This window comes from Musa acuminata, chromosome BXJ1-9 (assembly GCF_036884655.1).
Source record: "Musa acuminata AAA Group cultivar baxijiao chromosome BXJ1-9, Cavendish_Baxijiao_AAA, whole genome shotgun sequence".
NCBI classification, from domain to species: domain Eukaryota; kingdom Viridiplantae; phylum Streptophyta; class Magnoliopsida; order Zingiberales; family Musaceae; genus Musa; species Musa acuminata.
The window spans coordinates 46,450,764-46,475,837 of NC_088335.1; the positions used below are offsets into that span (position 1 = coordinate 46,450,764).

General features: G+C 37.0%; 3 protein-coding genes across 3 annotated transcripts; 1 reads left to right on the forward strand and 2 right to left on the reverse strand.

Moving 5' to 3' along the window:
- Positions 1 to 2,283: 2,283 nt before the first annotated feature.
- On the forward strand, positions 2,284 to 3,374 carry LOC135593849 (zinc finger protein 1-like). The gene has a single exon (XM_065084159.1). It carries the CDS (start codon positions 2,444 to 2,446, stop codon positions 3,176 to 3,178), a length of 735 nt encoding a protein of 244 aa, XP_064940231.1. The 5' UTR covers positions 2,284 to 2,443; the 3' UTR covers positions 3,179 to 3,374.
- Positions 3,375 to 4,038: 664 nt separating this feature from the next.
- LOC135593848 (protein SNOWY COTYLEDON 3-like) lies at positions 4,039 to 15,319 on the reverse strand. The gene is made up of 7 exons (XM_065084158.1): positions 15,002 to 15,319; positions 9,373 to 11,703; positions 7,745 to 7,864; positions 5,937 to 6,053; positions 5,756 to 5,845; positions 4,479 to 4,586; positions 4,039 to 4,386 (listed from the first exon to the last, which is right to left on the reverse strand). The coding sequence occupies exons 2-7, from the start codon at positions 10,843 to 10,845 to the stop codon at positions 4,321 to 4,323; spliced, it is 1,974 nt and encodes a 657-aa protein (XP_064940230.1). The 5' UTR covers positions 10,846 to 11,703; positions 15,002 to 15,319; the 3' UTR covers positions 4,039 to 4,320.
- Positions 15,320 to 16,692: 1,373 nt separating this feature from the next.
- Positions 16,693 to 19,841, reverse strand: LOC103999129 (uncharacterized protein At2g23090-like). The gene is made up of 3 exons (XM_009420788.3): positions 19,608 to 19,841; positions 19,432 to 19,472; positions 16,693 to 17,027 (listed from the first exon to the last, which is right to left on the reverse strand). Exons 1-3 carry the CDS (start codon positions 19,678 to 19,680, stop codon positions 16,908 to 16,910), a joined length of 234 nt encoding a protein of 77 aa, XP_009419063.1. The 5' UTR covers positions 19,681 to 19,841; the 3' UTR covers positions 16,693 to 16,907.
- Positions 19,842 to 25,074: the final 5,233 nt, after the last annotated feature.

The following is a 25,074-nucleotide window of genomic DNA, read 5'->3' on the forward strand; positions in this document are numbered from 1 at the left end:
GAGATTTCATCCTCAGGGAGATCAAACAATGTAATTATCTTTCTGGGTTTTCAATTATGGTGGAGTTGCTAGAAATTTTACACTTCACTGTTAAGGTCAAAGCCTTCTCTTGATTAGTCATCCACATAAGGATCCTAACTAGAGACTGCCCAGCACAGGACAGAGGACAGACCCTGCTATTGTTCTTCACATACATTGTTGCACATCTTATTTTACATTGTTCTCTAGCTTCAAAAGTATGGGAATAGATGCAGAAGACATTTCCCCACAAAGGCATGCTTCAGAAGACATAGAATTAAGATACTCTTGGGACCTTTTTGGTGGGTTCTTTGGCATGCAAGATATATCTTCTTCTTTCAGCAAAAGACTATCATTTGAGGGTCATCTAAAATTTCAGAGGAAGAAGGGCAGATATCAAGCTTCACCTGTTAGGTGCTTTCCTTCTCTCATCCTTTTGAATAACTCTGCTACCATATTCTCTGAAGAGTTCTGTTGGATTGAAATCAACTTTAAGCTGGCACTCATGTTTTCTTTTGTTTATAACAATGAGGTAAAACTACCTCTTTAGGAGTTCTAATTCTGGAAACATCCTTACTGTGGATAGCATTGTAGGAAAATCTATGCATCTAATAGTCAAAATCTATATCAAAGCAACTAATAGTCAACATCCAGTTCACTGTTCACTCTGATACTTATAAACAAGAACTGCTTGCAGCAGAGGATCCTATTCTGATTTAATCCTAATACACCTAATACACCTTCTTTGATCCTATATTGTATGCCAACTTATACACATACATTTTGTCATTGCTTCCAGTTTATGTTTGTGATCAATAAGCAAGGAGACCTTCATGCAATCTTCATTGAGCTCCTGTCTTGCCATTTCTTATGTTCCATACGTTAAAACCACACAGTTCTTCAGTCATGCATCACCTAAGCACTGACTGCATTGAACAAGCATGTGAATCATGAACCCACAGCCAAACAAAAACAAAGTGGGATCTCCTAAAGTGCTATGCAAATAATTACAAGCTCCAACTTCTCAAGCTTGTAGTTTTCTCAAGGGCGAAGATTACAATTGCTCATTAACTATGATCCCTATCCGATGACTCCCACAGTGGTGTGACTGTGGGAGCTTCACATGCATACTTGTATAAATTAATCAAAGAAAGTCAAAGAATTCATACCATAACGAAACTGATGGGAGAACGCATGAGTTGGACTTGATGGCTGACCTGCGTGGTTGGCCTGATCAATGCAATGTTCATCCAGTGGAATGAGAACTGAATTAATTGCTCAACTGTGCTGCACTCCATGATAAAAATTAGGTGGTCTGCTCTGTCCAGATTAATGGCCTGTCTCTATGCAATGAACTTGTGATTTGATTCTTATACTCGTACTTCGCCCAATGTGTTACTTCGTCTCCTCAATTCCTTTCAATCCTAATCAATAATTTTTTGCAGATATGTGTGATCCAATGATACCTCAGTAAATGAACATGAAGAACTTAGTGGGAAAAGTCACAATCCCCTCTTTGTTCAAGAAACGCAGGGAGAAGGCAGCCTCATGGATGATGGGAGATCCACGACTCATGTAGCGGACACCTGTGCAGGAAGACTTCCACATGCAGCCCTTTGTAATATAGTAATCAGGGCGGAAGACGAGGAACACGTTTCTTCCGCGTGGAAGCTTCTTAGCAAGATGCCACGCCCCACCCAACCTCCAGTGAATCTTCCACGACCTCCACCATGAGCCACCGCCACGCGGAAGCCAGCTCCGGGACAGATGCCGACTAGCGTGAAAGCGGCCGCATGCCGACCTCCATTTGGTTTCCAGAATCATATTCTTCTTACCTTCCATCTCTCTACCCACGGATGTCACCTCACCTCACCCCCACGCCACCTGAACCACACTTGTCGTCGCCCCACCGCTACCGCTTGAAGCAAAACCGGACACGCAAGACGAGGGAAGATTGGAAACAGTCTGCTGCTTGCTCTATTTTTGACTTGAGAATGAGTCGGTTTAGTCCACTCTCCACTTAGCCTGCGGCAGCCCTTAGCTGACTTCTTCGTTCCCCGTCTTCCATCCTTACTCCTCTTCGAGACTGTAGCCAAGCTGATGACTCTAGCCATGACGAACTGTGGCTTGGCTTCCACATAAGCGCCGACAATTTCTACACGCATTTCGCATGTAGATATTGATAGTGACTTTGCAATCCAGCTTATAGCCTGACCCGCTCATAAACGGCTAGGTTCGATTGCATATAGCGTGTCACACCTTCACTCCTCTCCTTTATATAACTGTAACCTCAACCACACTCTTTACTGATAAGGTCCCCGAGAGACTTTCTTGCCTCCTTTCGTCACTCTTCTCTGTTACTGCTGCTGCTTCTGATCTTTGCTTCTAGAGATCGTAGTGGTTTTGATCTTCTGAGCTGAATCGGATGGCCGTGGACACTGTCGAGACTGCCGTCGCTTTGGTTCAGCCGCAGCCGCCGCCGAGATCGGAGATGAGCGAGGACGAGCTCCCGCCCGTCGAGGGGTGGGCGAAGCGGAAGCGCTCGAAGCGCCACCACCGTTTCTTCGACCACCCCCCGACCGACGAGGAGTACCTGGCCCTCTGCCTCATGATGCTCGCCCGCGGCGGTTCCGGCCACCACCTCCCGCCCGTCTCCACCGCCTCTGCCGCGGCGACTCCTACGCCCACCGCGAAGGTCGGGTTCAAGTGCTCCGTCTGCGGCAAGGCCTTCGGTTCCTACCAAGCGCTAGGAGGGCACAAGGCGAGCCACCGCAAGCTCAACGCCAGCAGCGGCGGGGAGGAGCCCTCCGCCGCCGTGTCCCCGGCCGCTTCCGCTTCCGGCTCCTCCGCCGCAGCAGGCGCCACCACCACCGGCGGCAAAGTGCACCAGTGCTCCGTGTGCTTCAAGACGTTCCCGACGGGGCAGGCGCTGGGCGGGCACAAGAGGAGACACTACGATGGGAGCCTCGGCAGCGGGTCGGCCACCGCGTCGACGGCGTCGGAGGGCGCCAGCTCGAGCCGCAAGGGGTTCGATCTGAACCTACCGGCGACGGCGGAGTTCGCGTTGGATGTCAGCCGGCTGTGCGTGGCCATGGCGGAGGAGGAGGAAGTGCAGAGCCCTATGGCCTTCAAGAAGGCGAGACTTCTGATTCCGGCATAGACTTTGACTGCCTCCGACGAGTCAACACTCCACCACATCAATCAATTTTTCGTAGATAAATGCTACTTATTCGATGTATAGAAAATTACTCATTCTTTGTAGCAGTTCATCGTGAAACCAATTACAGTTCTTTTGTACGCTAAATTTTGCCATGTTAATTTCAAATGTTTGATGAAAGGTCGAAAAATTCTATTAATATGTGAAAAATATAATAACATTAAAAGTATTTTATTGCTAAATCCCTCTCTATCCAGCAGACGTCTTTGCTGGATAACGAGAAGTTTAGGCAGATTCTTCTCGAGTGGAGTTACGACTCATCCAGACAGAAAGTTGGGCAGGTCAACGGCTGGCTTGGATTTTTGGGAGATGAAGGAAACGTAGAATGGAAGTCTCGGTCATTCCCACTCTTTCCTAGTAGCTTCTTGAAACAGTTGGAACTCACCTTCTTAGAAGTCTCATGGCAAATGCCCAACCAGTTTGACTTTGACTATGCCCAAGAGCACAGGAAAACTTGGTCAGGACTTTTTCTTGGGCACGTGGAGCGTTGACTCAAACATTACCTACACTTTGGACCATTTAGTACTTCTCGATGCATATGACAACTTCAAATGTTAAAGATAATGAAACTTGATTTTATTCTATCAGCAAAAGATGAGAAATTCGAAACACATGAAAATGGTCAGAAATATAAATCTAACGACCGAATCTAAGTTGGACAACAAGCAAGATATCAATTCAACTCAAAAGTTTAAGATTTGAAGTTGTAGGTTAAATCTAATATATGTAATCCGATTCTTTCTATCCTTTAGTTATATAATATTATCCTCAACCTGTCTTTTCTCCATCTCACACACATCATATGAATGTTTTTAAATATAACTCATATTCTGATATAAATAATGATTGATCACCAAATTAACAGGAAATAAAGAGTCTCACATATACACAACAACTCACACCCTGAAAGGCAAACAATGATGGAAATCAACTAACCTATGCTTAACCAAAATGGTTGCATGCATAAGTTGAGCACCCAATCTGAACCTGATGAGCTTTCCTTCTCTGTTACCTTCTGCAGAGTCGTGAGTTAGAAAAAGAAAGGCTGCTGTGGAGTTAGTAGTTAGATGATGCCAAGTTGCCATCTATAATTGAATCAGGCTTGGTCTGCTCAGCTGTGTTATATGACCTAACAAGCTACATTGTTTTACCTGTTTCAAGACTCGTTAAGAAACCGAATTAGAAGTTCTAAGAAGCAGGTAACTTATCGACAACAACCAAGTAGAGGAGGTGGAACACTCACATGAATGGCTGATACCGTGGACAAAAGATTTCTGCATTGGTCCATCAAGGCTTGTTCTTTGGTTGCAAAATCAGCAAGTTCAGACACCATGGAACTTCTTCTTTCTACCTGGAGAAAATGGAAGTTGTCCAAATGATCTCAAGTGAAGGAAAAAAAAATAGCTTTCCTTAGTACAGATTCCAAATAGCATTCTTATAGCAGTTGGATACTTGGACAAATTCCTTTGCTGCACCATGTACTAAATGCTACATAATCAGCTCATTTTCTTAAAAGCTACCAGCGAACTGAAGAATTATCTGTAAGATATCTAAGGCAGTAAATCTCTGAAACAAATCACATGGCAAAATGTTTTTCTCGAAACATCTGAAATAAATCACAGGGCAAAATGGTTTTCTGAAGGAATTACACCAAAAGGACCATTCCCGATGGCTACTTGATGAAGCACATATAGACTGTAATAGATTCCAGATTTTGACCAAATATATTGAAGGACAAGTGAACAGTTCAATGAAAGTTGATTTTTTTTAACTGCATGGATGATAGAATAAATCGCTGATTGTTTAGCAAAAAGGTCTTATCAAATGTTCCTGATGATTTATCAAAAAAAGTTATGTTTACGTAAACATACAATGTATATCTAAATTTATATAAATCTCACTTCACAGACTCTGATATTTCAAAGCTGTAATTTTCAACCATTTGGGATCGACTACATGAATTTTTTGTCGTCATTGAGATTGGTAACAAATCATATGCTTAATTAAGTTCAAAGTACTTAGATTTTTATTTATAGTTTCTATTAAATTCTTTTTAGGTCTTACTCTACCTCTTTTTGTACTATTAACATTAATTATTTCACCTCTTCTGGTTATCGCATCCAAAAGTCTCATCAGTACATGCTCATATCACTTTAAATGATTCTCTCATCTTATCCTCTATCGAAGCAATACCTAATTGTTCACGAATAAAAATAATTTTTTTCCTATCTTTCCTAGTAATTTCACACACCCATTTCAACATTCTCCTATGTGATCATTCATGTTATGAAAGAAAAACTTTGGTCATCCATATTGACCTTAAGTCATGCAGCTTTTAGTAACTTTGGCCTTTGCCAAGCTCCACAGAGACACAGGTGAATGTATTAATTATAAACAAACTTCAGTGACTATAATGATTATTTTCTTTCACTAAAGCTTAATATTCTCTAGTATGCATGCAAGAAGCCAATGAAAATTGTATCAAAGTGAACACAAATAAGAAATAACAAACTCATCAACCTTAGACAATACAGTCCATATTGAGGTTCCTATTGCCTGCATTACATCAACTGCTGAACTAACAGCATTTCTCAACTCTTGAAAATCTGCCTGTTCAGAAAGAAGAGAAAGTGCATCAGTTCTGAATTTTGGATGATACCAAATAGGTAGCATTTGTTACTGAAAACTTGGATATACAAACCTTTGCTCCATTAACAATTGGAAGGCAGATAGTACTTGCCTTTAATGCTTCAATGGCTCCAAGTAAAGCACTTGAATGGTCTTGATCTACAAGAGACCATTCTTCCAGATAGGTTATCTGCATTAGCCAATTGTGGAGCAGATTGAGGCTCTATCTGTTGAGTATACTACAAAGAATAGCATGGATCGGAAGGAATACCATTCGAGCACAACATAAGGATAAGGATTCAGTTAGAAGGTGCATACTACATATAATTTTTTGGACGCCCTAGTCATGCTTTACAAGAATTTTGAAATAGTTTAAACCTGTAAGTCAATAGGGTTTAATTTATATATACAAGACAGAAGAAAATGAATACCTACATATTTTACTGTAACCATGTCAAACATTATGAGATTATCAGTGTTCATATATAAGATTATAGTCTAACTTCATAGCTTGTTTACAATACTGTAAACTTTGATTATTTCTTTCCCTGTTGATAATCCAATCAACCTATTAATAAAGGATTGATGTTAGGTCAAAAACTGTCATGAACACTCACAAATAAGTGTTTACTGTACCATTCAAATATGTCTTGTGTGCTGGTTGTAATTGATTAATTAATATATCTAAGGGCAATGTTCACTAGTCTGACAGACAAATCCTGATACTGAAACTAGTTAAATGTGAACTTTCTTTTCATGAGAAGTAGTCATTAACCATGACTTTACATGAAGAAGAAGGAAACTGCTACAATACATCTTCCGGTTCAATTCAAATCAGTACAGAACTCTGTTGGATGTATTTCAACCTCAAAGAAACATGGCCAGATGATTTAGGAGGGTTAGATGGGATTAATTTAACTAATAATATTATAAGACTCACTATAAAGACTAGAGCTTATCTTTGATCTTGGATTGAACATGATGTCGGACTCAAACATAAACCTAAGGTCGAATTCCATATCATCAACACAGCATTCAGAGAGTCAAGCAAAATTGGGTAGCCAACTATGGTATTTCTAGATCTAACTAGAGCTTATTTGTTCTAGGTGCAAGCCTAGGACTGAACCAGTTCTGATGAGTCTTCTCCAATCTCTTTGAGATTCCATGATATCACATTAGTAGTCAATTCAGTGTTAAACCTCTTTGTCTATGTGCAGACTATCTCTTATAGTAGTTTGGTAAGTGATCCTGCTCTGAAGATGTAATAGAACCACCACTACTTGAATTCCAATCACCCCTAAAATGGGTACGACTAGGTTTATCTGTGACGTGACCCTCAACAGTAGCCCTAGAACAATGCTAAGAGAGTCCTCATCATATCTAGAGAAGACCAAGGCCATTAAGCAAGAACAGGAAACCCACTATGCACACAATAGAAAACTTGTCTAGGAATGTTAGTGTACTTTGATCATAGATTAGTGGCAATTGTAGAGGATCTTTAGAGCCAATCAGAGACAAATTGCTATCCAAAAGTCCCACCGACATGGTTAGATTATGCTGGTTATTTAGTCATCTTTTAGACAAATTGCGTAGAGTATGAGTTTACTTTTCTCCTTATAATTTTTATAGTTCAATAAGTATACCATTAAGTATATGGTTGGAATTAATAAATTCTCATCTGCCTCAAATCTCTCTTTTCTCCTTTTATCCCCTAAAATTCTCTCCTAAAGCACTTGATACAAGATGAGAAATCCCTAATAGAATTTTAAATCCTAATAGAAATCCCTAAAATTCTCCCTAATGATGTTAAAAAATGAGAAAGTCAAAAATCGCTAGCATTAGGCATAGAAAATGAGATCTAGATGATGACAAAAATCTTACCTGCCCCTTGAGAATAGAATTGAGCTTCACATGTTGTCTGTCCGTTTGTAGCTTGAATTTTTTAATTGCTGTTGACTCATGCATTTTTGTGGTAGTTATCCAGGCATCATATAAATATTTCTGGTCAGAGATCATAAGAAAAGTATAATATGTCTTAATTGAAAAGAGTCCAACTACTAAAGCAATAAAGAACACCAGCCATTCAGAACAATCAAGTTATACTGTAAAATCAGAATTGCAGGAGACTGGCATGCTACAACCAGAAAGAATCAGAAGACAACAAGACAAGAGAATGAAAAGACCACAAAGCACACTGCTACCAGAAAGGGTTTCAGATGTTGCCCAGATTGAAACCAATTTGTCACTATTTTTAAGGAAAATAGAAGTCCTGTGCTGAGACATGGTAATCTGCTGATGCTGTTATGACCCAGATATGCTGTCAGTGTCAACCAAACAAGGTGCAACTAATGTTGGTTATGTTTATTGCAGCTATGGCGTAACATATCTTATGAAATCATATCAAGAAATAAAGATGAGTGTTCCCTCATAAGTTAGTTCATATTCTGCATAAATAATATATTACAAGGGCCAGTGCTTTTATTCACTCTTCTAACTTGTTCTTTTACATCCAACAAACTTTAAATAGTTGAAATAATTAATAGGCTAGCTCAATCTTTTTTTTCTTTTGTTTTACAGCAAATTATATGACACCTGTGTGTTCCCTGGTGCAAATAGAACTACATGTATAACAAACAAAGGATACTTGTATTTATCCTGACGATTTTTCATAAATGGAGCCCAGTGCTATTTGAATGGTGGGCCTTAGACCAGCTAATAGCACAGATGGCTGGTCCAGCCCACCAAAACCTGTAATCTATTGTAGTGTTGGGCCCATTTTTTCAGCCAATTAGACCACAGATCCCAAAAAGCAGGAAGGTCTTTCAAAGTCCACATATGAATAAATATATAGTAGCAGGGATATTGTTCAATGTCACTCTCTAAAAAAGAATTCTAAGACATTGATTTTTTGCATATTCCACAAAATATAAATTGATTTTCTCAAAAAATGCTGATGTTTTATGCAGACTACAATGTGATGCTTCAAGTAAAAGAAAAGGAAAGAATGCTAACTATAAGAAGAAAGAATACTAGTTATCTATTTTCTAAGTAGAAGCAGTTTATTCAAACCTAATACCACTAACTCATGCTCGTTTTAGACAGAATAGTGAATGATACAACTGCAGAACTGCTAATAAAATTAGCATAGCTGATTTTTTATGTTATAGAGAATTTCAACAAAATAATATGACAAAAAACTAAATCAGATTGAGCATGCCTTAAAGATATCTAAAGATGGCATAAATACTAAAAAATGTCATGGATATTCTTGTGGTACTGTAACTTATATTCTTAATTTTGCTAAGCATTAAATTTATTTGACTTTCATTGAATAAACCATAAAATTCAAGCGCAAACTTATGGCATAAGGTGCAATAGATCAAATCTGTACTTCACAGTAATTATGTGTGAAAAGACTACTGTTACACCCTCCCATTTATAACATTCTACTTTCAACTTGATAATCCACTACAAAGATTAAATCTCCAAGCTGGAATCTTGCAAAGTACCTCATCATCCAATTTTTGAGCAAGAAAGTTGTCATTCGCTTGTGCATTAACCCACCGCCACTGCAAGAGCCGGTTATATAATATCCTTAACTGGTGTGCATCCTTGATCCGTCTCTCCCCAGTTTTTCCTCTCTTGATATCAGCAGTGAAGTTAAAGATTGATGCAGCATTGACAGGCAGCGAAACAACATTGGGGGAGCTTGTCACAAGGCTATTTGTCACCCGTTGAACACCTGGGATGCCCCTTGGTGAGGCAGCTGTCAGCTTACTAGGAGAAGAAGGTCTGAAAGAACCATAATGAGTAGAAGGTGCAGATGCAGGAGACGACAGAAGGCCATTTGCAAGTGATTTCTTTGCTGGAACAAGCTTGGTAGGGACTGTGCTCTTCAGTCCAGTTGATGGTTGCGGCATACCTGGCCCTGACAATCTGTGTAACCGGTGTCCCTTCTCTTGCAGAAACCTTGAAGGAACATCAATTCCACGGGATGTTGCCCGCCCCCTTGGTGGCAGAGTAGTGCGCTCATGTGACACCGAATTGCCACCAGAAGACAAGCTATCAATGTCGAATGAGAGGGACAGGTCACCACCGTCAAATGAGGCCCTCCTTGCACCTTCATTGAGAACTATGGAATGCCTCAGGGATCGCATGGCTGCCAAGACCGAATCTTTCTCACCAATGGAGCAGTCCAAGCTCCTCGTAAGTGGAGTCAACTGCTGAGTCCTGGTCCCGGGCCATCGGTGGTGGTTGTCGAACGGTCTGGCACTCTCCGACTTAAAACTGCTCCTTGCCGGAGTGGCCGCGGGAGTGACAGGCCCCCGCCGCTCCGGAGTCGGCCTCCTGTTTGGGGAAGGAGAGACATTTCTGACCTTGCTGGTCTGGTAGGAGAAGGACTCACCTTGGAAGGAAACAGAGAGACTCCTGGTGGTCGTACGAAGGACTCTGGCGGCAGCGGAGGAGAGTTCGGTGGGGTTATTAGTGGCATGGCGAATCGCGGTATCGGCGGGTCGAGTGCGGTCGACGGATTTGGATCGGCTGGGCGTGCAAGACCGGGGCAGTGCCACCGGAGTAGAGGGTCGGGGAGTGGGGAGAGGCGAATGGGAGCGTCGATGAGAAGAATTAGCAGTAGAAGAAGAGGAAGAGGACACAGTCGAAGCGGAATAACAAGAAGAAGAAGCAAAGGAAGGACCTTTCGAGGAGGAGGAGGCGGAAGCAGACGGAAAGGAGCCACATTTAGCAACCGAAGTGGAAGATGAGGAAGGGGAGTAAGAGGCCAGGTAGCGGGAACCCATCTCCTTCGTGTGGGGGCACTTGGGGGCGACGGCATTGTTCTTCTCGGAGAGGGACAGCGGCGGCTGGGCGGAGCAAGTGGGATCGCGGCGGCGAGGAGAGAGGTTCGGGATCTTCTTCTGAGCTTGAGGGCGGGTGGTCACCGTCGGGGTGGCGGCGGTAGCTGCCGGGATGGCAGCAACCATCTTAGGAGATCTCACTCCCCGCCGAGCTCTTGGTCCTTTTCACTGGTTCCGGCGATGGGCGGTGATGTTACCGAGGGAAGCACCGGACTTCGGGTTATTCTCTTAGGCTCCCCTGAAGACTGGAGAAGAAGAGCTGAGCAAGAAGAAAGTAAAGAGACAGACTGAGGTAAGGCTCGGTATAAAGAGAGAGGGAGAGATATGAAGAGTAAAGGAGAAGGAAATGGAAAGGAAAGAGATCAAAGAAAGAAACAACAGAAGGAGAAGGAGGAGAGAGAGGGAGGAAACGGAGGCGGGTATGCGGCGGTGATGGGAACAGCAGAGAAAGGAGAGCTGCTTGTTCACAGGGAGTGTCACAAGCTGATGGTGATGATGGAGGGGTCGTAGTGCGAGGAAAGCAACGGCCGTCACCTTCGTAAGGATCGAACCACCCTTGAGAACCCTTCAGGGGTGATTCTATCTCTCACAGTCATATGAGCCCCAACATGTCAGTCCTTCCGGAGGTGCCGTCACCCCTGAATTTGTCCAGGGGTGACTCCACATTCAGTGCCCCTGATTAGAAGAAACGACTCTTTTGGTACTTGGGTGCGTATGAAGGTTGTGGCCATCGGCCGGCTGAGTCACCCCTGAGGATGCTGATGCTGATCACCTGCTATTCGTGGGTCCCGCACACACACGTTGGGCCAACTTGGCAGGCCCGTGAGAGGTGTGCCACCAATGAAGTTAATTTTCAGGGGTGGCTCGGCCATGCAGTGATCCTAATCGAGACAACCGCTGCGTCACCTGATGGTTAATGGCTCAGTCCACCATGAGTTGACGTGGCGGGGCCGCATCCAGTCTCTTGTCCTCATCCAAAGCTTCCTGAGAAGGGTCATTTTATAGTCTTTCTGTCTCCATGTTTCACAATGAATATATAAATATATATATAAAGACAAACAACACATCTTAAAGTATGTTCATTGGCGTTCAGCGGAAAGCATTTGTCACACCCAAAGATTTTATGTTCTTGATAGAAGAAATGGATTTGCAATCACTAATAAAACCAACAACTATTGTTGTTGATGAAATCATTGCTATAAGAAAAAAGAAATAAGAACAGTAATAATTTGTGTTATCATGAGTTACTAATTCAGTGTAATGAAGGGAAGTTTATTATGTAATGAAGGGAAACATATATTAGTTGGATTTTTTTCAGACAGATCTATTTTGATAACTATATATGAACTTAATCCAAGTTCAAGAATCCTTTATCAGATTTAGATAGATTTTGGCCTAATCCATACTTTGATAAAGGCTTTATTGACTTACAAGCTACACAAGATCAGCTACTGTAACATCCAATCCTGCAGCAAAATAATAATAATAACAATAATAAATAACATATCTAGAGATGAACTCTTTGGCTTGACAGTTCAGTTAACAAAGAGTGAAGCAAATAACCTTGATGAAGTTCCACATAGCAAATATTGACTATAGGGATCTTGATCTGCACTTCATAGGATGGTCCACAGGAGAATGTTTGTGAACCAAGTATCCTAAGATGAAAATGACTGTAAGGAGACAGGAGAATAATTTTTACTCTGGGCACAGAAATGATGGCCTACAACTGATGCCCTACTTTCTCCTTCTACTTCAGGCAAGGAATTATAGGTTCCAAAACAGAGTAGGAAGACATACCCCACATGTAAGACAGAAAAATTCTGAGCATATTGTGAAGTGATCTCCTGATTGAGTCATCTGTTATGTGGAAAAGTAAAACAACATGATGAAGCTAGCTTGAGAGGAAAGAAATCTTCTAATGATGGCTTCAATAGTGTAGCTTGTGCAGTAATGTCATTATGAAAGAATTCTTTTAATGATGGCTTCAGTAGTGTAAACTGTAGATGCCATTAATAGCATTGTAGCTATATATGAAAACAAATTGGAAAAGAATCTGGTGGATGATAACCTGTTTTGATGCAAAAAACAGAGTTGCACATCACATGCTGTGAAGCATTCAGACAATATTACAGTTTGTTTGTGATAACAACCATGAAAAGATTACCATCAAATGCTATTGAACAGGAAAAGTCATTAATGAAATAACTGCTTGGACTATGAAAATCTGACAGACAGAAGTTAATGATGACAATATGAACCACTAAATTTACAAACCTAAAGCCAACCAATTTGGTGCTTTCACAACATCTAGGCAACTTGGATGGAAACAATGATTTGTCATAAGTGGCCAAATATTGAGAAGTTGTTTATATAGATATGATGGATTGCAATAAATTATATAAGAATCAAAGAGCATAACTAATCAATCAAATTGTTGCTTATCTCAAAATACATGGATCTAATAGTTTTGACAACTAGATGAAATAAAACCCACCTTAGGCATCCACCTCAATTCACATTTAAATGTCAATTTCTTTTACTTTTCCTGGAAGGAATCTCCTCAAACAATGCCACATAAAACCATGACAAGAGCTTATTTGAAAAAAAGAAACTAATAGTTTGGTGAAAAAAAAAATGGAGTAACTATGTCATTGTGCATCTTTGAGATCAATTTTGTGATAGCTCTTTTGATAATCTTACCCTTCAGAGAAATGATGCAGAAGTGTCAAGAATCAAAACTAATCCTTCGGTAGAAGATAGTTATATAACCTGATGAAATTCAGATTGGTTTATTGGAGTATACCAAAATGAACCCCACGAGTGTTTGAAAAAACTGGAATTGTCCTAATAAACATATCAGCCTCAGGTCTTCGAGCACACAGAAAGGGTTCATCTATCTTCTTGTTTGGTAATGAGCTTAAAATATAAAAAGCACTTCAGTCATTCAAGCTCTTTAGCAGTGCAGTTATTTATATATCGAGAGCAGAACTTGAACATTGAGAATTAAGCAACTTAGAGGACAGTCCACCTAAATATCAAAATGGATGGTCCAATGCATGAGCCTCTCAGCAATACAAAATCTGGAGTGTCAACATACACAACCTTATCCCTACAACTAGAAAGATTATTTTTGTGATTTTAATTCTGGTTGTCTAGTTCACACAGGAGCAACGCTTCCATGTGCCAAGACTTTATCTTGCCAATAAAATATCAAATTGCTTAAAACGGATTAAGATGAATGTTCTGCCAGGACTCAACCTTTCTCATCTTTGGCATGTTTTCATGTGACTGGATTTTCAGATATGTTGACAAAAGTTAATCATATCTAGATACTAGGCATGCTTCGTGTTTGGATGTACTTGGTGTAAGACAAATAACCCCTACAAGAGGCCATATGGCCTCAAAGATGTTTCTCCCTTTAAACGGAACAATTCAATCAAAGCAAAACTTATTCACCAAATTCATGTTGCAATAAGCTCTACGCTAGAAAAGGTGACAGTACCGTAAATGTAGTTATTCTACCAAAAAATATTTATATCAGAGGTTGGGGTAGGTGATCAATCACTAAAGAATGCTGCTAAATCTAAGTGACCAGTAAGCATATAAAAAAAATGCCAAATAAATAAAAGAAACATATATGAAATCTACAACCACGTTCCATGATAAACTCATTGATGTCCTTGGGGAACAGAACTTTTATAGACATTGCATCCATACATCCAAAACAAATGGCATCAAGTGTTCATAATCTTTTCTGGCAAATATGTTGTATGACTTGAAATATTGTCTCAAAGCCTGCATTTGCTTTTATGACACAGACGATTCTCAACTTGTAAGCCATATTCAACAATTAAAATAAGGATCCAATACATGCTAAAATATGGAGAGAAATATCATCTATGGTCATACTTTAAAATCAAGTATCATCAAAATAAAACAAAAACAAAAAAAATTGCGCTTTGATCAGTTGGCTCAAGTTTATGGGTTACCCTTTAGAGGCTTAATTATTTTTGCACCAAGCTAACTTAGTTAATCCCCTTTCATATAATCACAAAACTCAAACTAGTCCAGCAGTTACATGATGTGCAATGTCAAGCCAGCGAAGTGAATGAAGATTCTGAGAACTGAACTTCAAGTATTTATATCCAGTTAGTCTTCCTATCTTATCCTATGCTATTCTAGCTCGTACGAGTAATACAACAAAGGACTTCGTTCGAGATTAACCGAGTTCCAAACGCTCATCGAATGAAACACTTAAGGGAGGCAAAAGATCGAGCACCTGAACCTCAATCGAGTAAAGCAGAGTCGAGGTCGCCCTTTCACGCGCCTTTCCGCGGCAAACGGTACCGAGAAACTTCAGTCAGACCTAGCAGTCACATGAAGAAGCTCACGGGTAAATTACATCGGGACGTGAGCGAACACCTCCTCCCTGCTTTGTAGAGGACCGCGGCCTCTGCACGACGGAAGGTACAGCAGCAAGAGGAGGTGACAGGGTGGCCTCCAAAGAAGGAGAGAGGGAGGGAGTTGGCTTTTGGCCGAAGAAGGAAGAAGAGGTGGGAGTGACGGCTTTGGAAGGAGCGCAGGAGTGACTACTGGGCATCGTCAGAGGAAACAACCAAGTTGGGTATAAACAGAGGCGGCAAAACACTATTTAAAAATCAGGCAAAATTGCAAATAAAGTTATTTCAGTATTAATCCCTTTGATTTTTTAATTATTATATCAAATAACACACATGACTTTTACACATACAATAATAATAATAATAATAAATTTATAAGTTATAATTATTTGAGATGAATAACATGAATCACTTATCGCTATTGAGATATATTAAATATCATGTATTTAATTAAGTTTAGAATACATAAATATTTATTTATAATTTCTATAAAGATGTTTTTAAGTTTTCTTCTATCTCTTCTCGTATCATTAATATTAATTATTTTATTACTATATAATAAAATCTCATAAGTATATATATATCATCTTATCTTGTATCAAACGATAACTAGTTATTTATGAATAAAAGTATCTTTTTTATCTTTGCTAGTAGTTCAACACATTCATCTCAACATTTTTATTTCGAGAATATAAATTATATATATATATATATTATTTTTTAATTATCTAATACTTAGGTCTATAAAAGTATTATTGGTCTCACTATTATCTTATAAAATTTTTCTTATAATCTTAAAACTATCTACAATACCTGGTTATTCACGAATAAAAATATTTATTTTTTGATCTTTCCTAGTAACTCAACACACTCATTTAAATATTTTTATCTTGAAAACACAATTTTTTATATATATTATTTTTTTAATTATCTAGTACACAAATCTATAAAAGTATTATTGTCTCACTATTATTTTATAAATTTTTTTTCTAATATTAAAGATATTTGATGATTACATAAGACTCTTGATTTCTCTTATCATTTTACTTATTTTATTTTTATTCTATGAATAATATCTTCATTAATTTTTTTCATTTTATTGAATAATTAATTCAAATTTAACAATATACTACTAAATTTGAGACCATTCTAAATCTTGACTCTTATTTTCTACATATAGTGTCGTGGAGTCGATTTCCTTCGTTTTAGTTAATGATATATAGGCTGATTTTGGAAAACAAAAATTGGGGGGCAAAATATAAAGGAGAGATTTAATAGGCTTGTTGGGGTTTATGCATCCCAATTCAGTTTTTGTACCCACATAAAAAGGTTTTCCATTATCCATGAAATCGTTGGTAACTATATTCTTTTAAACTTTATCATAGGAAAATAAATGTCTGAATTTGTAATTCTGAAAGATGAAAAAAATAACAAATTAAAACTGGTTATTAAGTATTGCTTTGATTTTATCCCACATATCACTTTTTGTCTGCATACTCTTATATTGGTACATGGAATCCTTACAAATTGTTTATCAACACAGAATTTTATGAATGACAAAAACACAGAATGGTCGCTAGCAGCAATAACAAGATCTTAATCCCCCACAAAGTCTGCTGACTATTGTAGATAGTTGAGAATACAACAGATATGGTTTCAATAAGAAGACTCGAGGCATATAAAAGCAGTCCAATTCAAAGCCAAAGCCCGCACCCTTCACATCACCATTCAATCAGTATTTTAGTCCATGCCTAATTTGACTATAATCTTCCTTCTAGCTTGTCACTACTTCTTAAGATGGGGGAAGCACTGAGACACATCAGACTTTGGATGCTTTGCTTCGGCATGTTCTCTGCATTTGACTTCTGATGTCGTACACATAAAGGTTTGCATGCATACCTTGCACTGTAATCAGAATAGGAGAACGAAATGAGTCGAAGAACTTGATGTTGAGAAATCCTATGGTAGCACTTCTTAAGCCCTTAGGCTGTTCATGCAATAAACCAAAGACAAAATTGCTTAATGTAGATAATTTAGTTTGTCACTCAAAAAGACTAATAGTCTGCAAAGTCATGCACTTGGAACAAAAACATTCACAGGGCCTCCGAAAAATGCACATCATACTCAGAATAGGATATCTTCATCCCTGGTAAAGCTTTCAACAGCACTATGATAAGCAAAGAACCAAAGAGCCTACTATCTGGTATGATGAGTCTTTTCGAAGTCTCAACCGTTCTTCCTCATCTATCAGCAAACTGGCTTATATGTGTCAGTCATACTTCGACTGATGACAACACGCTTGGCTATGTTCTCCCTTTCACTGCAATGATGTCCATGTTCCACAGATCTAGGAATAATGTGTAATTGATGCATAAATTTCTGAACAACATACTGCAAACTTAATAAAAAAAATAGCTAGATATGCCAAAATATATCTAATACATATAAAGGAATGACTAGAACCAGGCTAAGCTTCAGATGATGCGGGTTCTGGACAACTCAAGCAACCTACAAAAATCAGCTAATTTGTATAGATAGATTTGCCAAAATTATAAAAGATGCTTAGATCCAACTAGTGACGAGGCCACTAAGTCCACACTTATATCAATCCTTTCATTACTACCCTATTCCTGCAGTTGACAAACCCCACACAGTCAGAGAGAGAGAGAGAGAGAGAGAGAGAGAGAGAGAACAATAAAGAGAATTTCAAGCTGGTTCTTTGCCTATATATATTCCTTGATATCCTTGGTTTAAGAAAATCAAGGAAAAAGGACAAACTCTTTGTTCTCTATATTTCTATCTTCTTATTTTCCTTCCCAAGAAAAAATGTATTATTTTCTTTTTTTTGTTTTTCCTATTCCTAGGTCAGTTCATGGGTTGCCTTCAGCAATGAGCCCTATGAATCCCAATCCTAGCCTCTACCCATCAGGTCTGCTAGGTCCCGGAACCTTTAAAGCCAAGTAGTTTTGTCAAAAATGAAAGGAAGGAGAAAAAGATGAGGTGAAGCAAATACTACTTACCTCAATGAGCCAATCTGCACTTGATGTTATCATCGAAAGAAGAAAAGGATCAAGAGGAGAAGATTAGGAGGACGACAACAACAACAACGCCGAAAAATATTGCCGACACATATTCTGAAAAATTTTAAACACTTCTAAATTGTTTCTAAATTTTTTTCTATTAATGGATTTTTAGTTGAAATGCAAGCCCACTGATCCAATGGATCCATTCCAATCCCAATGCATGCCGGTTCTAATCCTATTTTAGACCTTGTTTTTTTCTAGTGAGTACAACAACAACAACAACAACAACAACAACAATAATAAACCCGTAAGTCCCAACTATTTGGGGATTCTAGTGCATACAACAACATGTAATATAAACCAAGTGTAAATATCAGATCTAGTGCTAATAATGGAACTTTCTTTGTTAAATTCAAGCTGTATACTCTCATTCAACGTGAAATAACAGAGCAAATGCATTGATGCACGAAAGCGATTGTTTACCTACATGTTTTTGCATTGCAAAAAATCCATAGCTAACAATTTAAAACAAATATAATATAAACTACTTAAGCTGTTACCACAAGAGCATATACAAATAACCCAGCCAGTTTACCCAAAAGACATATAGAACGCACAAGCTTTGAAACTAGATTCTATCTGCTGAGAACAAAATCCCAATCAAATAATCCTAAATCACATCTTGTTTCATGATAGTACTTTATCACCTAAGTCCTAGTCCACACCAACTTAAGAATTAGGTTCAACATAAGAATGATAACGTGACCAATAAAGAGAAAATTTTCTGCTTAAAGGGTGTCCAAAGCACAAAGGGACACTAAGATGCGTGTGAATGCTCCATAGATCCTCGATTAGAAAAATGAAGAGGAGAAGGTAACCAGATTTTCTAATAAAAGACACACAATCATCCTATGATATAATATTCACAAGTTATCGCAACACATCACCACCGAGTTCTTCCAAGAATCACATCCCGACCGAATCATTAGTCAGCTATACATAAAAAAAGAAAACAACAAGATAAGCCCATTAATTGCAATCATCTTGAAAACGAAAGCCAGATCTACTTAAAAGATAAAAGGCCCGATCAATAACAAACACCCTAGAATCCCGAGTCAATTATCGTTACGATTGATCAAACACGAATCCGAAAACCCAATCCACAGCGACAGATCCAGGCAATCAATTGGCGTAATCGTAAAATCTCCATATTCCAATCAGAAATCCAAAGACAAAGACAACGAAGAGGAAGGAAGACAAAAGAAAAGTTAAACCAAATAGTTAACCTGGATGGTCATAGCCTTCTTGTTCGATTCCAGCTGGCTTCCTGCGCCAATATACCAAAAGAAAATAAACGATCGGTCAGTGAGAAAACACACAAGATTCTAAAGAAGTCCCAAAAAGTTAAATCTTGAAAAAGAAGATCGAAAGATGGATATCGTAGAGGAACCATCAAGAATACCCTTGGCCGCTTTGTTCTTCTCCATGTTCCTCTCGCGCGCTATCTTCGACTTCTGGCCATTGCCACCTCCCATCTCCAATCCCTTCTTCGTCTCCTTCTTGTTGCGATCGGATTGATCCCGATATCGTACAAGGCAGGGGAGGACGATCGCGAGGAGGAAGGGAAGCGAGGAGATCGGCCGGAGCGTGAACGAGCGACAGACGCGTGCGATCAATTCACGCAAGGGTTTCTATGACTGGGTCAAGGTAACGGAGCCTCTATAAGGTATCTCGACCCAATCGGATCCATTTCAGTTCCGATCCGACTATCATCCAAAATCTTTGGATCGGGTCTGAAGTCGGATCCATATCTTCCTTCACCCGTGAGCCGTTTGGTAGATTTTAAAGTGTTTATGATAGATTTTGGTTGTTAGATCTTTGTGACTTGGATTCAACCGTGATATTTTTCTCTGGCTAATTAGGAGTGAGCACGTCAAATCCATTTGTTGAGATCTTGCAAGACGATGCCGGGACTTATGGTCTTTACATGCTTGAATTAGCAATAGGGTTCGAAAGATTCAATTTAATGTTGAATATAAGGAGAATTTGATTAGATTAGAGATATATAACCTATCTTAGTGATTGTGAGAATCGAGATTAGATCTTTACATGCTTGAATTAGCAATAGGGTTCGAAAGATTCAATTTAATGTTAAATATAAGGAGAATTTGATTAGATTAGAGATATATAACCCATCTTAGTGATTGTGAGAATCGAAGGAAGATTAGAGATTTGAGGTGATAATATGGAATTTGGCATTAAGGTTATTTTGTAATTTGAATGGCCAATATGGAATATGATAATTATTTAATTAAATATCAACTATATAATTAATAATTATGATTTATGCTATATGTGACATCCCCTCATCTTTTATTTAAGTTGACTCTTCTACATTTAGTCCTCCTTTAACTATTTTTAATTGAAATTGAAAAAAAAAAATTTGTGTTTTAATAAATAAATATTATGAAATTTAGAATAGCTAATGATATATTGACGAATTCTAAGATGCATGAAAAGTATTCGATTTATGTTTTAATTGTTTAAAAAAATTGTGAATTTTAGAATTAATTAATGGAAAATTTTGAACTTCGTGGCACATCGTAAATTTAGATTTTACTATTTGATCTTAATTGGCATATTTTAATAAATAAATTTCATATCATTTTTACGATAGGTCAATTGGATTAATTTTATCGATTCAAAGCATGTCAAATATTTTTTAGAAGTTCATGTTTAATTAGATTGAATTTGATTAACTGATTGTGCCAAATATTATGGAATTTTTTTTATTTTTAATTATATAATTCTTACTGGTAGTATATATAAAAAAAAATTAAAAATGAATTACTGGTAGTATATATAAATCAACATTAAATTAAATAAAACTAGACTAGACTTGGGTGATTCCGAACTAGTTTTTTATCGCTTCAAGCTAAGTTCTAAGTTTAGGTCAATCATAGGGTATATAGGTTTAATACACCCCTATCTTCTAATTTAAGTAATTTATATTATGAAATTTTAAAACAATTAATAAATTCTATCTATAAATAGTAATCATAATTAAAGATAATGTATATGAAGATTGAGGATAGTGTTTTATTCTCTTTAAAGAGTGGGTCATCAAACGTGATTACTTAGATAGTATTTGTATTTTTTTTTGTTAGAATGAACATGTCTCCACTTCTTTCATCTAATATTATGAGAATAAGAATATATGACTTGATTTGTTTTACGATTATTTTGCTCACTTATTTTTGATAAAGATGACTGTGGTGACTTATTTATAAAAGGTTCTTATTCAACATAATTAATAATATATTTTTATCTTATATTTTGTATTTTAAAGCAGACTTCTAATAGTGCTAAGCTGAAACTTGGTTAGAGAAGACCTCCCTTGATCTCTAGGTGGTGCATTTCCTGACTCCTAGTTCAGGATAATAGAACTTTTTGTAACTTTTTAGACAATTATTTTATTCTACAATAACATTTGAGATTTCTGCTTTGAATAAAATTGCTTTCACTTTTATTTCTCTAGTTAATGTTTATATGATACATTGTGAAAAAAAAGTTGGGTAGGATGTCACATTTTTTTAATTTTAACACACCCTAAGTTTAGTTTTAGACTTGAAGTGGGTAAATATTTGAATTGGCTCATGAGTAGTTGATAGATATATATTGTTAATTTGGGTCTAAATATTTTGGACAAATGAATTAGACTCAGTAAATTTAATTAGTTAGTTATTGCATCGAGTTGAGACTTTGACAAATGATATTAAAGCCAATCTTATATTAGATATGATTTGAGACTTGAGTAAGAAAGAGTTATCATAGATATAGCTAAAGAGCACGACACATTTCTACAATCATATTTTGTGGTTTCACGGGCTAAAGAGTAAACTTTTAAATTACTGGTCGTAATGCTTAAGCTCTGGTAAATTAATTTAAATCTTTATCAACTTAAATTTAGAAGGTTATAATCTCTCATCTCTTAAGGGTTTGATACCCTCGTATCATCATAGATCAACGTCTCATCTCTTCACCGTTGTATCATCAATGTCATTAGTTAGCGCAGAAGCATAGATAGGAGGAGTAGAGGAGCGACGTCATCGATTCCTTCTATTTGAGTCAAACGGGTGCACATTGGTTTAGATTTACAACAATATTTTTATTGATGCTTCGGTTTGGGTCAGCTGTGATCATGCATGAAACTTTATGAATTGTGCATCCTTTCATATATATATATCGTTGAGCATTTTGATTAAATATATAACAAAATTTGGATGATCTATTGGCTGAATTTATGATGGTTTAATTGTCTTCTTTCTTATGTTTTGGATTTTGACTACTTGATGATTAGGGCATATGATTCACATTGAATGGTTGCTTGGATGAACCCTAATGATCTCATAGTTAAGTCGAATTATTATAGTGATATTACTTGTGGTATGATTCGGATTTTGCTTTGGGTTATGTTGTTTGGTACATATCGAACTTCTGAATAAGCAAGCATTCGAAGCTTCAAAAATGTCTATTGAATTTAACTATAAATGCTTCATTCACAATGTTTTGGTGACAAAAGATAGAGATTTTTCATTATTATGAAATAGCTTCAATAACTAGAGGTCTTGAATCTGCATTTTATATCCTCGTTTAGTTTTGTTTTGGCTTGCCATTAGAATTTATCATAGCAAAACAGTTTATTTGAGCTATGTTGTTTAATTTTTAATAGTAAATATAAAAGGGCAAAATGATTTGGTTATTCATATGATAAGTTCAAACTTGATGGGTTGATGAAGTTTAAGTAAGTTTATATATTCACAAATAACTTTTATATCTTAGAAAATCATTCATAAAATTTGGTTGGAATCCATTATGTATATTGGAATTGTTTATTCATAAAAATATTCATAGTTTGTTTATGTTAGTTGGTATAGCACAAGAAGATCCTTCGAAAAATATATTTGAGAAAAAATACGTGATCAGTTATTACTTGTTACACGAGTATCACATAAGATTTGTGGGAGGAAAAGATCGGACGACCTACCACATACTTTTCTACGTAGATAGGAGTTTAAAGGACCGTTCAAAACGATTACAATATATCTTCTTTGTGGAATGTTCATGAGAGTCCAAGGGACGACTCGGAATAGTTACAATTACTTTCTCTATAGAATCTTCATATGAATATTTTATCTCTCCAAGATAAAATATAAAAATACACACTCAACTCTAGGTAAGGGCTTTGAAATCGAGAACATAGATCCACGAAAATTAATATCGGGATTAACTTGAGCGTCGAAGGGATTGACTTAGAAAACTTCTATTGATTTTGGTCTTTATGCAGGTAACATCCCAAGAGGAGACGCTTTTCACCTTAAACAACTCTGTACGTACGGATCAAGTTCACGTCAGGACTGACAATGACGTCAATGATATTTTCTCATAATAATATAAAATTTAAAATTCTCAACTTGGCTTTATATTTATTTTAGTGAAATTATACTATGTCGGTGGATCTATCTTTTAATGTACAAATTAATATTTTTAATGGTATGAGTGTCTTTTATTGTTTAAAATATGTTCTCTGAATTTGGCTAATAAAGTCACATTCGAGTTTTTCATTTTCGCAATACAGAATTATTTCATTCATTTCTTCAATTCATTTTTAATGGTACAAGTGGTTTTTTTTTCTCGTAGAACTGTGATATGTGTTTATGATGTCTTCCCACAAAGGAAAACCAAATTGTAACTATGAATTTCAATAATAAATCCAAACATGTTCTTGTCTCAATATTGCACAAACGGAATTAATTAACATCGAGATAATTAATTAGCTCAACGTCGGTGTTTACTGTTCAAAGATGGCTAACATATAAACGAACATAATAATAAGTTCACGTATCCATACCATACATTCAATAAGTATCTTTTAAAAACAATCAAAATAGATTAAAATAATAATTATTCTTGATAAAGCCATTTAGTCTCACGTTCGTCAAGGAGTATGAGAACTAAGAGCTTATAAATTTATCGGGTCTTCCTTACCCTTAGAAGCATTTTTTTTTTTGAACTCATGTTCCAAAAAGATAAAATCGTAGAGTATACCATTGAGCAAACTCACTCCCAAATCGTGTATCTCGACTATGAACCCTTGGCTCCTTACGAGAGGGAGTATTAATAATACCATTTAATCCTATATTGAGGAGTATGTGAACCAACGATTCATAAGTCTATTGGGTCTCTCTTATGCCTAAGCTAAATCTAACTTGCACCAATATATGTCCAAATTTAACAAGTACTTATGCGACAAATTTTTGACTCAATCAGCTTTTCTCTTTCTTTCTTTCTTTTTTTTCTAATTCTAGGATGCAATAAAAAGCATAAATATTTAATACCTTGAAATAAATTAATGCTAATCTCGATAAAATTCTTATCCTAAAATAATATAATACTAATAAATTATCGATATTAATTTATAAGATTAAATTTGTAAATATAAGTCTTGCAATATAAGATTAATGCATCTGGACTATGAACAACGACTCCCATATAAGAGGAAGCATTGATAATATCATTTAATTTCACATTAGTTATAATCCTTAACTAATGTAAAATTAAATGATATTTAATACCTTGACCCATTTAATATCGATATTAAATGAAATTAAATGATATTTAATATCGATAGTGCTTGTGCTTGACCCATTTTTGACTCATCTTTTTTCTTTTTCTTTTTTTTTTCTAATTCTAGGATGCAATAAAAAGCATAAATATTTAATACCTTGAAATAAATTAATGCTAATCTCGATAAAATTCTTATCCTAAAATAATATAATACTAATAAATTACCAATTGCGTATTTATAGGTAGATATTACTTCTTTTAAAATATAGTTAATCATCATTTCTTTCTAGATAAATTAATCA

What these genes read in the sequence shown, in the direction of transcription:
- LOC103999129 (XM_009420788.3), bottom strand. Translation starts at nt 19,680, where the DNA reads ATGGGAGGTGGCAATGGCCAGAAGTCGAAGATAGCGCGCGAGAGGAAC. An exon ending in GAAGAACAAAGCGGCCAAGG is followed by an intron (nt 19,473 to 19,607) that starts GTATTCTTGATG and finishes ATATTGGCGCAG; the next exon opens with GAAGCCAGCTGGAATCGAAC. An exon ending in AGAAGGCTATGACCATCCAG is followed by an intron (nt 17,028 to 19,431) that starts GTTAACTATTTG and finishes TTCTGATTACAG; the next exon opens with TGCAAGGTATGCATGCAAAC.
- LOC135593849 (XM_065084159.1), top strand. Translation starts at nt 2,444, where the DNA reads ATGGCCGTGGACACTGTCGAGACTGCCGTCGCTTTGGTTCAGCCGCAG.
- LOC135593848 (XM_065084158.1), bottom strand. Translation starts at nt 10,845, where the DNA reads ATGGTTGCTGCCATCCCGGCAGCTACCGCCGCCACCCCGACGGTGACC. An exon ending in ATTCTATTCTCAAGGGGCAG is followed by an intron (nt 6,054 to 7,744) that starts GTAAGATTTTTG and finishes TGGCTAATGCAG; the next exon opens with ATAACCTATCTGGAAGAATG. An exon ending in CAATTGTTAATGGAGCAAAG is followed by an intron (nt 5,846 to 5,936) that starts GTTTGTATATCC and finishes CTTTCTGAACAG; the next exon opens with GCAGATTTTCAAGAGTTGAG.